The 15,695-nt window shown below is 39.9% G+C and overlaps 1 protein-coding gene across 3 annotated transcripts in view; it reads right to left on the bottom strand.

The window, feature by feature from the left end:
- CSMD3 (CUB and Sushi multiple domains 3) overlaps positions 1-15,695 on the bottom strand; it is a 1,226,382-nt gene that overhangs the window by 94,401 nt on the left and 1,116,286 nt on the right. For all 3 annotated transcript variants that reach the window (XM_038390468.2, XM_038390469.2, XM_038390471.2), the window contains 2 exons: positions 6,633-6,806; positions 4,484-4,657 (listed from right to left, as the gene is read on the bottom strand). In XM_038390468.2, the coding sequence (XP_038246396.1) occupies positions 4,484-4,657; positions 6,633-6,806 (348 nt within the window). The remainder of the gene's footprint in view (positions 1-4,483; positions 4,658-6,632; positions 6,807-15,695) is intronic.

Below are 15,695 nucleotides of genomic sequence, written 5' to 3'. Positions count from 1 at the left end.
CTGGAGGTCCTGGTGATGTCAAGGAATTATGACGTGATTGGAATAACAGAGACTTGGTGGGATAACTCACATGACTGGAGTACAGTCATGGATGGTTATAAACTGTTCAGGAAGGACAGGCAGGGCAGAAAAGGTGGGGGAGTAGCACTGTATGTAAGGGAGCAGTATGACTGCTCAGAGCTCCGGTACGAAACTGTGGAAAAACCTGAGTGTCTCTGGATTAAGTTTAGAAGTGTGTGCAACAAGAGTGATGTCATGGTGGGAGTCTGCTATAGACCACCGGACCAGGGGGATGAGGTGGATGAGGCTTTCTTCCGGCAACTCACGGAAGCTACTAGATCGCATGCCCTGATTCTCATGGGTGACTTTAATTTTCCTGATATCTGCTGGGAGAGCAATACAGCGGTGCATAGACAATCCAGGAAGTTTTTGGAAAGCGTAGGGGACAATTTCCTGGTGCAAGTGCTAGGGGAGCCAACTAGGGGGAGCGCTTTTCTTGACCTGCTGCTCACAAACCGGGTAGAATTAGTGGGGGAAGCAAAAGTGGATGGGAATCTGGGAGGCAGTGACCATGAGTTGGTTGAGTTCAGGATCCTGACGCAGGGAAAAAAGGTAAGCAGCAGGATACGGACCCTGGACTTCAGGAAAGCAGACTTTGACTCCCTCAGGGAACAGATGGCCAGGATCCCCTGGGGGACTAACATGAAAGGGAAGGGAGTCCAGGAGAGCTGGCTGTATTTCAAGGAATCCCTGTTGAGGTTACAGGGACAAACCATCCCGATGAGTCGAAAGAATAGTAAATATGGCAGGCGACCAGCTTGGCTTAATGGTGAAATCTTAGCGGATCTTAAACATAAAAAAGAAGCTTACAAGAAGTGGAAGGTTGGACATATGACCAGGGAAGAGTATAAAAATATTGCTCGGGCATGTAGGAAAGTTATCAGGAGGGCCAAATCGCACCTGGAGCTGCAGCTAGCAAGAGATGTCAAGAGTAACAAGAAGGGTTTCTTCAGGTATGTTGGCAACAAGAAGAAAGCCAAGGAAAGTGTGGGCCCCTTACTGAATGAGGGAGGCAAGCTAGTGACAGAGGATGTGGAAAAAGCTAATGTACTCAATGCTTTTTTTGCCTCTGTTTTCACTAACAAGGTCAGCTCCCAGACTGCTGTGCTGGGCATCACAAAATGGGGAAGAGATGGCCAGCCCTCTGTAGAGATAGAGGTGGTTAGGGACTATTTAGAAAAGCTGGACGTGCACAAGTCCATGGGGCCGGACGAATTGCATCCGAGAGTGCTGAGGGAATTGGCGGCTGTGATTGCAGAGCCCTTGGCCATTATCTTTGAAAACTCGTGGCGAACGGGGGAAGTCCCGGATGACTGGAAAAAGGCTAATGTAGTGCCCATCTTTAAAAAAGGGAAGAAGGAGGATCCTGGGAACTACAGGCCGGTCAGCCTCACCTCAGTCCCTGGAAAAATCATGGAGCAGGTCCTCAAAGAATCAATCCTGAAGCACTTAGAGGAGAGGAAAGTGATCAGGAACAGTCAGCATGGATTCACCAAGGGAAGGTCATGCCTGACTAATCTAATCGCCTTTTATGATGAGATTACTGGTTCTGTGGATGAAGGGAAAGCAGTGGATGTATTGTTTCTTGACTTTAGCAAAGCTTTTGACACGGTCTCCCACAGCATTCTTGTCAGCAAGTTAAGGAAGTATGGGCTGGATGAATGCACTATAAGGTGGGTAGAAAGCTGGCTAGATTGTCGGGCTCAACGGGTAGTGATCAATGGCTCCATGTCTAGTTGGCGGCCGGTGTCAAGTGGAGTGCCCCAGGGGTCGGTCCTGGGGCCCGTTTTGTTCAATATCTTCATAAATGATCTGGAGGATGGTGTGGATTGCACTCTCAGCAAATTTGCGGATGATACTAAACTGGGAGGAGTGGTAGATACGCTGGAGGGGAGGGATAGGATACAGAAGGACCTAGACAAATTGGAGGATTGGGCCAAAAGAAATCTAATGAGGTTCAATAAGGATAAGTGCAGGGTCCTGCACTTAGGATGGAAGAATCCAATGCACCGCTACAGACTAGGGACCGAATGGCTCGGCAGCAGTTCTGCGGAAAAGGACCTAGGGGTGACAGTGGACGAGAAGCTGGATATGAGTCAGCAGTGTGCCCTTGTTGCCAAGAAGGCCAATGGCATTTTGGGATGTATAAGTAGGGGCATAGCGAGCAGATCGAGGGACGTGATCGTTCCCCTCTATTCGACACTGGTGAGGCCTCATCTGGAGTACTGTGTCCAGTTTTGGGCCCCACACTACAGGAAGGATGTGGATAAATTGGAAAGAGTACAACGAAGGGCAACAAAAATGATTAGGGGTCTAGAGCACATGACTTATGAGGAGAGGCTGAGGGAGCTGGGATTGTTTAGTCTGCAGAAGAGAAGAATGAGGGGGGATTTGATAGCTGCTTTCAACTACCTGAAAGGGGGTTTCAAAGAGGATGGCTCTAGACTGTTCTCAATGGTAGCAGATGACAGAACGAGGAGTAATGGTCTCAAGTTGCAATGGGGGAGGTTTAGATTGGATATTAGGAAAAACTTTTTCACTAAGAGGGTGGTGAAACACTGGAATGCGTTACCTAGGGAGGTGGTAGAATCTCCTTCCTTAGAGGTTTTTAAGGTCAGGCTTGACAAAGCCCTGGCTAGGATGATTTAACTGGGACTTGGTCCTGCTTTGAGCAGGGGGTTGGACAAGATGACCTTCTGGGGTCCCTTCCAACCCTGATATTCTATGATTCTATGATTCTATGATTCTAAGATACTTTCAAAGCTGGAGTGCGCGAGAGAAACAAAGGTTCTCTCTGTCTGTGTAATGCTTTTGCCAGGAACAGAAAAGGAATGGAGTCTTAGAATTTAGTAAGTAATCTAGCTAGATATGCATTAGATTCTGTTTTGTTTAAATGGCTGAAAGAATAAGCTGTGTTGAATGGAATGGATATTTCTGTTTTTGTGTCTTTTTGTAACTTAGGGTTTTGCCTAGAGGGATTCTCTATGTTTAGAATCTGATTACCCTGTAAGGTATTTACCATCCTGATTTTACAGAGGTGATTCTTTTACTTTTTCTTCAATTGAAATTCTTCTTTTAATAACCTGATTGCTTTTTCATTGTTCTTAAGATCCAAGGGTTTGTGTTTGTGTTCACCTATGCAAATTGGTGAGGATTTTTATCAAGCCTTCCCCAGGAAATGGGGTGTAGGGTTGGGGAGGATTTTGGGGGGAAAGATGTTTCCAAGCAAGCTCTTTCCCTGTTATATATTTGTTAGACGCTTGGTGGTGGCAGCAATAAAGTCCAAGGGCAAAAGGTAAAATAGTTTGTACCTTGGGGAAGATTTAACCTAAGTTGCCAAAAATAAGCTTAGGGGGTTTTTCATGCAGGTCCCCACATCTGTAATCTAGAGTTCAGAGTGGGGAAGGAACCTTGACAATAACACACTGAGATATTTCCTAGTCCCCAAGTTAAGGTTTATAATATCTTTATATTGGGTTTGGAGAATGACAATTTCATTCATATGCATACAGTGAAGCATCAGAATTATTTTGTTTTAAGATACTGCTTCATTTATTCTCTATCAATAATAAAATCCAAAAGTGAAGGTGTGAATCATTTACTGTCAATGCAACATTTTAGCGCTTCCAAGAATCTTACTAGGCATGGTGATAACTGAAGTTATCTATACAGGCCAAACTATACATTCAAAGTTGGGCTTTTACATCTATATTTGTCCCCTGTTTAAAAGAGGCATGCTTTTCAGATATGCCGCATGCCCAATGTCTCCATTTAAGTCAATGTAAGTATATCTTATGAACAGATTAGTTTTATTTAGGTGCCTAAATATGGATTTAGGTGCCTAACCTGGGTGTCTTGTTTGGGTATATTGGTACAAAGTGTCATTTCATTTGTACAAAGAAAAGTTCTAAAATCTGCTACAATGAAATCTGGGTTAAAGAAGTTACTTCTATAAAATCAATAATACAGTGAAAAATGTGAAAAACAGGCTTTTAAAATACATTATTAGTGAGTATAAGACTTCCAATAATAGATTTTATTTTAAAAAGGTTTCTATGTTCATAGAAATGTTTTCATGTTTCTATTTTAATTTTAATTTCAGTGAAGACCTTTTAAATTCCATCCCCTGAATTTTGCTATGAGAACCTGAAAATAAAAACAATAGGAACTAAAATGATACTGCCCAGTTTAATTTCATGGTTCAATCTGAGTGAAATGCCATCAGCAAACTAATTGTTAAGTGGTGAAAAATAAAATTAGATGTAGAAAAAATGTTCTGTTTAAATACTCAAATTATCTATTAGTAATTCCCATGATGATTTTTAAACATATATGCTTTACTTTGACAATGTCCCTTTATTTCTTTTTTCATTTTTTTTCATATTCAGAGCAATCTCCAAATCTGTAATCATTTGAATCATACCTTTACATATTGGTGGTGGATGGCTCCATTGCCTATTAGCCTGACACTGCGCTTTTGTTGGCCCTTGCATGGCATATCCAGTATTACAAGAGAAAGTCACAACATCATTGAAGTTGAAACCATTTCCACTTGTTCTTCCATAAATCGGACTACCAGGATGGCCACAGCTAACAGCTAACATCAGGAAAAAACAAGAGTGAAGAGCATGCTGCTGTCACTTTTCATGGTATCATGTAATAGTGATGATTACTTAGTAGAATTCTAAAGGTCAGATCTTATGAGGTACTGAGTGCCCCCCAAGAGGTATTTAAAGCTGTCAGGTCATTTGATCTTAATGGGAACTGAATGAGCTTAGTATCTTTCAGGAGGTGCAGAGCACTTTGTGGGGATCAGGCCCTTATTTTCTAAACATGACAAAGAGGTTAAAACTAAAACTGTATCTCAAAATTCCCCTTATTTTTTTTTCTGAATGGCATTTAATCGGTTAGGAATGTATGGTACAAAAGGTTAATCATAAAATATCTGTCCATGGTGCCTACTTATTTAGCACAGTGCATTTCCAATGTCAAATGGTCATGATCATTAAATCTAAACATGCAGTACTATAGAAATACATTAATAAAATTATGAATGTCATTAACAATATAACCAATAGACAAATAAAAGAGAAATCAATATTTTTGTCTACTTCTATTAAGCCATGAATTTACAGTACTGACACTTCTAAAAATCTATTGTAATGTTATGGACAATTGCAGTGTTTAATGGTATGTCTTTCATTGCTACAATCTTTTAGTCAACCTCCTTGCCCTTTTCTGATGTATTGTACTGCACAATTCCACTGTGTTCAACAAAACAGCTTCTATAATTGGTTGTGAAGAACAAAACTATGTTCACCTTCTTTATTGTTAGCAATGACCCAGGAGCAATTATTTTTCAGTTCTGCTGTTGATGTTAACCCAGTGATTTGGAAATTCCTGTTGAACTATGTTTCATTCTTGCTTTAAAGATTATTGACAAATAAACTTGTTCCCTAATGTCCAATACTTATTTCTATCTTGAACAAAAAGAGTAGTGATTAATCCATTGCTGAATGATTACAAATAGAAACAGAACAATGAGGTGTGTGTGTGTTTCTGTTCTTTATTTATAATTTATTACTATTAACTACAGTAATAAAGTATTATTTTCAGAAACCTCTATCATATGTAAATCAAATGACAAATGAACAATTTAGGTAATGGGATAACAACAAAACTGGTTCCACTGTGATTAGTTGAGATTTTTATGGCCAGGGCTTTCTATTATAAAGTTCTAGCTATATGAAAAAGAGGGTATTGTCAGTAATATTAGTATAATTTCAAGACTATAATATCAATTTAACACTAATTATGAACCACAGTTGGCACTTCCACAATTACTTTTCATATACACACTTATGAAAGGGACAAGCAGTCTCAGAAGGGATCATTTTTAATACATAAATAAATAAATATGCATAATACCTATTTTTTCCATCCCTCTCTTTTTCACCATAACCCAAATTTAATAAAAAGAATCTATTTAAAGAAGAAACTTGTTTTTTTCTCATGTGAGGTTAACTTATGTAACATGTTAACCTAGTTAACATACATGAAGATCCTCATTTTCATAACACACTATTGATTAAATAAGTAATAAAATCTCAGTGAAAATGAAACAAGTTTCTTGATGTGAACATTTCTGTCTTCAATGCTAATAGTATAATTTGAGATCTAACAACTCTTTCTACTGGTCAATAGTAAATACACATAAACTTTCAGGTAAGATCCTCAAAAGCATTTTCAAAAGTGACATAGGCACTTATGCTCCTTAGTCCCCCACTGATATTCAGTAAGCCAGTCTCTGAGGGGCTAGATTTTCAAGGGTATTTAGGGGCCTCAAGATGCAGATGAACATCAAGTGGAATTTTCAAAAGGTGCTAGGTGCTTAATTCCTATTGATTTAAATAGGAGTTAGGTGCCTAGGCTCTATAGGAGTCTTATCTTTTAAAAATCCGGCCCTAAATTACCTTTGGAAATCAAAATGGAACTTGGGCACTTGTACAATAAGCTAATGTAAGCAGTAAACATATTGCACAAATAAGATATCTTTTGCCATGCTTACTTACGCACACAGGATGGAAGCTGACCAGACCAATTGTGATCTTGTTGGCATATTCGTACAGAAGAACCAATCAAGCGAAAACCAGGGTTGCACTGGTATACAACTGTGTCTCTGTACCCATAATTCTCTCCAATCACTTGACCATTGACTATGAGATCTGGAACACCACAGTGGCCAGCTGCAATTTTCAAATTACAGTAACAAAACCAAAAATTACTATGATTCAAATACATATGATAATATTTAAAATATCCCTCTTAATGAAAAATAATCTACTTCTTTACATTTACATTTAAAATGAATATTTTAACAAGGTTTAACTTCTCAATTTCTTTAATTGATTTCATTCAAATTATAATTTGTAAGCTGATGAAAACAAACAACCAAATACTTCTTTCATACATAAAAAGATCACACCTAAAAATTAGAAATGCAAATCAAACAAAAACAAAGAGCTTATGTGGTATTTTTACTATCAAATTTGGATTCCAGAATTTCAAATTGAGGCATCTACCTCTTTCAACAACAACACAAAAGGCTAAATTCTTCCCTGGAGTAAGACCACTGGCTTCAGTATATTTGGGCCAATATGCGTACTTGATACCCACAAGAAAAGATTGGTGGTTTTTAACTAACATTTTAATTAGACCAGTCAAAACTCTGAATTTTTGTTCAACTCAAAATTGTATAAAAACAAACAAACAATCAAGAAGTTCCCAGAGAAAGTTTCGATATTGACAAAACAGCATTTTACAGTGGAAAAAACATTTGATCCAAACATTTTCACCATCTCTACTTTTAATTGATAAAGAGTGGAGATGCAAAATCCCACCTGCCTTTTTTCTCTCATCTATTTTCCTCTCTTCTCTTTCTTTTCTTTCATTGGTTCATTGTTTTCTTTTATGCCTGAGTTTTCTTATATTTAGACATCTGGTCAGCAATAATTAAAAACAGCTGAGAGAGAATCTGTAGAAAATTTAGCTGCCAAACTCTACTAAGTGTCTACTGAGCATGTGTGAAGTGTGATTTTTCAAAGGTTCATAACTTGACCAAATTTTGGTGAATTTTCATGGGAATAGAAAAGGCACATCCCTGAAACTACACAACAAAGGTTTTTTTACCTCATTTTCCTCTTGGAAATGGCTGGTTTTACTAAAACTTTGCTAAAACTTTTCAAAAAGAAATCATACCCCTGTACTGGAAAATTTCAGCCTGAATGAGTAAAGTTTTGCAAAGTTATGTGTAACTGAAAACGAAGTCTTATAACGGAAACCAGTGTGCGATTTTAGTCATAGGCATTGCTCCCAGTGCCACTTATAATACAGTACAGGGACTTACTACCAAACTGAGATACACTATAGTTTCTTCCCTTAAGTATACTATGTGTGCTTTAGAAATATTCTCTATTTCCCTAAACGTAGCTGAAGGAATTACAAATGCATCCACATGTACAATAAATGTGAGCAAGTTCTAGTTATTTTTGCTATTTAATTAAATGTTGTGTACTAAAATATGAGTTGGTCAGCAAATGCCCTGCTACTGAAATGAAATAAAGGAAGATAGTTACTTTCTACTTTATTAATGACTATACTGGGTGAACCTCAAATTATGTTAGTGTCTCCCTCCCTGACCATGCAGCCATAAGATAGCAAGAATCTTGAATTTGTACCATATAAGGTGCAAATACATGCCCCCCTATGGAAAGGATGACAGTGAGAATGCACCATATGTGACGTATTAACCAGGATGCTTAAAGCTAAACTACTGTAAGGTGCTCAGATGGTATGGTGATGAGGGACTAAATATGGAATAGATTAGAGCAAGTATTCAGATAGTAAAGATGCATCTCAGAGGCTGAACCACCTGTTTAATGCAGTACAAAACTCACTAAAAGGAAAGATAAGGTCAGGCAAGAGGTATAGACAGTGCATTAGCCAGTGCAGTATTGCCAAGTCCAAGTATTCAAAAATAATGAGTCAGGCCCCACAAAATCACAAGGTTGCTTAAAAATCATGAGGATTTTTAAATTATTATGTTTTGGATTCTATTTATTTGCTATGAGGTTTCTGAGCCTTTAGGATGCATTCAAGTCACATTTTCAGAATTTTCTCTCCTTTTCATTCTTTTAAAAAAATAAAAGCTGAAATTCTCTTGTAAATCAGTTGCCTCCAGCAGCTGATGCTTTAAGAAACAACAAGGAGACCAGTAGCACTTTAAAGACTAACAGATTTATTTGGGCATAAGCTTTCATGAGTAAAAAACAAAACCTTATGCCCAAATAAATCTGTTAGTCTTTAAGGTGCCACTGGACTCCTTGTTTCTTTTTGTGGATACAGACTAATACAGCTACCGCCTGATGCTTTGAGAAAGACACCATATACTGCAAGACTCACCATAATATCATAAAATTCACAAGACTGCTAGTGAATGAATTCATGCATACCACTGATCCAGTTGCACAAACCCTTCCTAAGCAAGGAGTAGAGGCCCACATCTGCTATTGTTCCCCTCATGAGCCTTGTCCATTACATGCTCCCCATGCTGTACTAGGGACAAGAACAATTGCATTCCTTGTCATATGTTCCTGAAATAATGCCCCTGTTATCAAGGTCTGCTTCTGGGTCTCTGTTGAGTTTCCAGTTTGTTCTAGTGTTGTTTTAGTAGCTTTTATAGACTTGGCCCCAGAAGGCCCAACCCACCAGGCCTTCATGTTACCAGGGGGAGGAGAGGATATTGAAGATTCTCTCCCCATCAATCGGAGTTCACATCAAACAGGTTGCAGGGGACCAGATTTTATGCCACCTGTAAGCTACTTTTGGTTGTCTCAACATTTTACACTCTAGCTGCAGTAAATTTCATTTTATGGTCTATCAAGAAAATGCTTTTCTAAGGCATGTGGGGTAGCTACAGTCTGGCCATGCTGAGGGGGAGTAAACTATGTAGAAGTGTATGAAAGGAAAAACAACAACAAACGAATGGACACAAAACAGCAACAAAAAACTAAGGAGCTTAAAAAAATGGTAACCTCCCACAGAGAAAACAGCTGTTAACCAATATTTAATATTAAATTTTAAAATAATTACTACTAAAATGGGTATTAGTAACAAAGAGTCCACTCTTCTCTGAGCATCCCCTTTCTCTTAGCTTACTGAAGTTTTATCCTGTGTTTGACTTCTGAATGGTTTAACCCTCTTCAAGAAGATGAAATAAGGAGCCTGTCCCACAAAGAGCAGCATGGGAAGGACAGAAACAGAGCAAAAGAACTCAGCACAAGGAAGACCTGGCTCTATCTCCCTGGCAAAACAGTACTGAAGCAATTAAATAAACCATTCTAGGATCTGGGTGAAATTTCTGGAACTGTGCATACATGTCACAAGAAATTTGCATGGCTGTAACAGAGAAAATTCATTTTAAATCTATCCCAGTCTAGCAGTGGTATCTGAAAACAGTTTGAGAAAGGTTGAAATGTCCTAAAAATTTCACAAATCCTGCCAGCCTAGCTCCTCCTAACTCCAAAATTGCTCTCACCCTATCTTTCAGAGATTCAAAGGCCCTGTGGCTTAATTAAGCCTTCTTACTTCCAATTAGGGAATATAAAAAATGTTACATGACTAATTTTGAAATATTCACCATTCAAAAAAAAGGACATGTATTGATTCAGTCATTCTCTATGAATAGTACAGCCTACTTTCACCCCAATTGTTAAGTGTTCAGAAGCAGGGCCAGCTCTAGGCACCAGCAAACCAAGCACGTGCTTAGGGTGGCACTTTTCAAGGGGTGGCACTCTGCCCCCCCCCCCTTTTTTTTTGCGCTTGGGGCGGCAAAAAACCTAGAGCCAGCCCTGTTCAGAAGTGTGTCTCGCTCCCAGCTCAAGTGTACCAGAGCAAAGGTTGTGGTGAAATCAGGCTGTAGGGCTTCAGAAGTGAAAGGATCTAGGTCCACAGCTAGAAAAAATATGAAGATAGTTCTACTATTCTAGAATCCAAAGGCAACTAACTATCATACATGCTAAAACCCCCTCAATATAGCATAATATGTCATAATAACATGACACCTTTATCTGATAATCTAAAAATAAGCCAAAAGCATTAGGGGCTAAGTCCTGAAGGTTTTACCCAGTTTTTAACCCATTATTTACTTGGCCTTCAGTAGAAATTTTGCCTGATGAAGAGCTGAGTGAAAGCTAGGTAGAGACTTTTAGGATCAGCCCCAATTAATAAATTCTGAAAACACCATCTGCCAGGCAGGAACTGATGATAAACTACATACTGATGGTATCTGTCTTCTTGTTTTTAAATGTGGATACTACAGAAAATGTCCTGTCAGCACAGACATACATAATTCCTGCATATTCTGATAAGAGAACCGCTGTGGCCACTGCTGAAATCTACACTCATTTATAGGCACATCCATCTCAGCCCTCACAAGGGCAAACACTCACTAGTGTACTCCAGAAGGTGGGGTTTTTTAATTTTATTTATTTCCCCCTCTTAATCCCACACAACCACAGATTTGGCTTCCCTCACAAAATAAATGGAGAGAAACCAAACCAAACCAAACCAAACAATATAACAAAAGCCAGAATGAACTCCTGGATTTTGATTCTCTGTATTGCAAGCTAATATATAGGCTGCCAAAATGAAAGGAAAAAATTCAGAAAAGGAGGGGCTCTTCTGAGAACTTTCATTTACTGAAGTTCCCATAACCAAGGAAACCACTTTCTTTGTCTGTATATCTTTGAGAATGGCTGCCTCATTATACAGGCAAAAAAGAGACAAAGAAACAGGTTTTTAAATGAAAATACTACTACTAAAATTTGGCAAACTTGCAAGAGTAATTTTTACTTGTCTTCTATTCTAGTCTTTTTTGTTTGATTCCCTTGAGACTCAAGCTATTTTAATGATTATTACCAGATTTCTTCTTCTTTTGTCATTTTTTGTTAAGGTGACTGTGATGAAAAGAATCCCAAAGTGCCCATTTGATATTGATAAGAATGTGAGCATACCAATAGCTGCATTTTCCTCTCTCTCTTTCATGTACACACACACATTTGTATTACCACTTCCGTTGTTTATGGCCTTTCAGAATTTCCATCCTAACCTTTGTTTTCAGGGCTTCCTGCCAGGGAAGGTTTGATTCTTTTGTCTTTTATTAACAATGTTTGAAACAAATCTATACATTTTAAAGATATAAAAGTACAATTCAGTGTTGAAGCCGACTTTTCTTTGTACTCCAGTCTCTCTCGCTCTTTTTTTTAATGGAAAGTTTTTATCGCATTTAGACTACAATTTGGATAAAGTTTTTGGTCTGGGAAAAAGTAAAAATTGTTTTGTTTAGTAAAATAGATGTTGTACATGCACAGTAACTTTTTTTTGCCATTAAAAAAACAAACAGTTACTGACCTCTTCTGTAATTGTTGTTTTTTGAGATGTGTCATACTTGTCCATTCCAGTCTTTCGCAAAAAGAAAAGGAGTACTTGTGGCACCTTAGAGACTAACAAATTTATTAGAGCATAAGCTTTCGTGAGCTACTGAAGTGAGCTGTAGCTGAGCTGTAGTTGTAGCTCACGAAAGCTTATGCTCTAATAAATTTGTTAGTCTCTAAGGTGCCACAAGTACTCCTTTTCTTTTTGCGAATACAGACTAACACGGCTGCTACTCTGAAACCATTCCAGTCTTTGTGTCTCTGAGGCCAGGGCATGGTCACTGGGACCTTTTCCCCCCAGCAATACATTGTAGGTGGCTTGAGCTCCCCCTGGCATGGCACACCACTACATTCAGTATGAAGGCCAAAGCCACCCTTAGCCCTGCTCAATTCCTTCTTGCTGAAACTCCAATATAGAACAGTAGTCACAGAATGGACATAAACAAAATGCCTCAAAGAACAACAGTCACAGAACAGGTTAGTAACTGTTTTTTCTTCTTCAAGTGATTACGTGTGTGCATTTCACTCTTGGTGACTCACAGGCCACAGAAGAAGAGTCTGTTTTAATACGGATTGGAGAACAACTCAACGCCCTGTAGCATCGTCTCTGGAATCTTGTCCAAAAGGCCAAAAAGGCCAATTGTGACCTCGTCAACTGAGCTGTGACTGTGTCATACAGAGTGACACTAGCCAAACTACAGTACATGCATATACAGGATGCAATCCATGAAGAAATTCTCTAAATGGAGAGTGATTGACCTCTCTCTCTATGAGCCACTGCTATGAACAGCTGGGATAATTTACAAAAGTGTCTGGTTCAATCTAGGTAAAATTGAAAGGCTCTTCTGATGTCCAAAGTATGCAAACATTCTTCCGCCCTTTTTGTATTGTGACAAAGTTCCTCCTCTACCTTGGTGGGTCTTGCTCTTCTTGGCAGATTTGCTCGCCTTGGAGCTTCACGGCAGCCCTTTGTATGGCTGTTTTTGTGAACCCACAGTCCAGGAGAACTCCTCCTGTGTCTGACCAGGAGTTGGGAGGTTTGGGGGGAACCCGGGCCTGCCCTCTACTCCAGATTCCAGCCCAGGGCCCTGTGGAATGCAGCTGTCTAGAGTGCCTCTTGGAACAGCTGAGTGACAGCTACAACTCCCTGGGCTACTTCCCCATGGCCTCTTCCCAACACCTTCTTTATCCTCACTATAGGACCTTCCTCCTGGTGTCTGATAATGCTTGTACACCTCAGTCCTCCAACAGTCCACATTCTCACTCTCAGCTTCTAGTGCCTCTTGCTCCCAGCTGCTCACATGCACACCACAAACTGAAATGAGCCCCTTTTTAAAATCCAGGTGCCCTGATTAGCCTGCCTTAATTCATTCTAGCAGCTTCTTGATTGGCTGCAAGTGTTCTAATCAGCCTGTCTGTCTTAATTGTCTCCAGAAGGTTCCTGATTGTTCTGGAACCTTCCCTGTTACCTTACTCAGGGAAAAGGGACCTACTTAGCCTGGGGATAATATATCTGCCTTCTATTACTCTCCTGTAGCCATCTGGCCCGACCCAGTCACAGTATGTGGTTGTGAGCAGAAAACAGACAAATAAATTGGCTGGTTAATGTGGAAAGAGGAAACCACCTTTGAGAAGAACTTCAGAGGAGAAGTTCAGGTAAACCTTATCCTTAAAACAGATTGTATATGCAGTCCCCAGCATTAATGTCTGCAGCTCCACTATCCTTCTGGCCAAGGTAATGACCACCAGAAAAGCCATCTTCATTGATAGAAGCAGGAGAGAAAAAGGTAGCCAGTGGTTCAAATGGGGGACCCATAAGCCTTAACAATAGTAAGTTTAAATCCCATGAGGGAATAGGATTTTGCATTTGAGGATATGATTTAACTAAGCAGTTTAAAAACCTAAGGGACATGTCATTGGAGAAAACAGAGTCATTATCCACCTTAGGATGGAAAACTGAAAGTAGTGTCAAGATATACTTTGGTGGAACTAACTGCCAAATCTTGATGTTTCAGGTTTTATAAGTAGTCCAGAACATGTTGAACTGAAGAACTGGTCAGTAACACCCCATTCTGGTGAGACCAAATGGAGCTATGCCTCTATTTAGCAAGGTAAGTAGATTTTATAGAAGACTTTCTACTATATAGCAGGTTTCAGAGTAGCATCCATGTTAGTCTGTATTCGCAAAAAGAAAAGGAGTACTTGTGGCACCTTAGAGACTAACAAATTAATTTGAGCATAAGCTTTCGTGAGCTACAGCTCACTTCGATGAAGTGAGCTGTAGCTCACGAAAGCTTATGCTCTAATAAATTTGTTAGTCTCTAAGGTGCCACAAGTACTCCTTTTCTTTTTACTATATAGCAGGATCTCTTGAACCTCTTTCAAGCAAGACTGCTCTCTAGTGGAACATCCTTACAGTTATATGAAGGGATTGTAGGCTCAGGTGAAGAAGGCAACTGGGATCCTGGGAAAGGCAAATCTGGTCCAAGTCCAGCAGAAGTGAAATTGGAAGTTTCACTGACTGCGCCAGGAGAGTGGAGAACCAGTGCTGGGGGCCATGCCAGTGTTATGAGTCTGCCTGTCCTGGTCTTCTCTTATTTTTAGCAATACCCTGTGAATGAGCAGAACTAGTGGAAGAGAGAAGAGGGGCATGCTTGACCACATTAGTAAAACGGCATCTGTCATGGCATGTAAACTATGGCCCTGTAGGGAACATAACTGCTGACACTTTTTGTTGGACTGTGTTACAAGTAGGTCTATTTGGGGAAACTCCCACTGTTGGAAGAAGTATCTAGTCACATCTGGGTGAACAGACCACTTGTGATTTGTAAATTACTCCTGCAACACTGCAATGCAGAATTTTGCAGAAATTAACATTATGCACACACAAATTCCTTTCCAGACAGAAATGGGCTGCAGTGCTGCTCAGCAGAGCACAACTTAGAAGACATTGCTGAGGAGAGAGAGAGAGAGAGAGAGAGGGAGAGAGCTAGAGGGTTCCTGGCAGCTGCAGTTCCCAGCATGCCGAGGGAAGGAGAGGGCAGCACATAGTAAACTCTGTGTAGCCTGGGTCCGAGCATCAGGCTGTTTCTCCCTCTGCATCCCTGGGCTCGGGGGAAGGGGGACAGGTGCCTGCCAAGGGCGGCGGCCCACAGCTGGGCTCTGGGAAGGGAAGGGGTGCAGGTATCTGGGATGAGGGATCCTGCGGCTGGGCTCTGGGGAGGAGGGGGTTCAGGTGTATTGGCTACTGGGGGCACAGGTGCTTTCTGGGGAGCGGGAAGGGGGCAGAGAAACAGGAACTGGGTTGTCACAGGGGTTTCTTTAACTCTCTACTCCTGGGGAAAATTTTTTGTGTGTTTTTATTGTTACAGACATATTTGCAGACAGGTATTTTGAAATAAATTACCAAAACAATTGAAACTGGTGTTATTATGTAGTGTTATTTTGACAAATAAAATTTGCAGAATTTTAAAATATGGCGTGCAGATTTTTTTTTTTTTGGTGCAGAATGCCCCCAGGAGTAGTATATGATCTGCTTAGGTGGCCTGCTAGGTCATTCTGCATGCCCTGAAAATAAGATTTTTCTAGATCTACTGAGTTGGGAATACTCCCAGAATAGATTAATTTCTTGACACAGTGGAG

The sequence above is a fragment of the Dermochelys coriacea genome, chromosome 2 (assembly GCF_009764565.3).
Source record: "Dermochelys coriacea isolate rDerCor1 chromosome 2, rDerCor1.pri.v4, whole genome shotgun sequence".
NCBI classification, from domain to species: domain Eukaryota; kingdom Metazoa; phylum Chordata; order Testudines; family Dermochelyidae; genus Dermochelys; species Dermochelys coriacea.
Note: the sequence above shows the minus strand (reverse complement) of the source record. Positions and strands in the feature narration are given on the sequence as shown.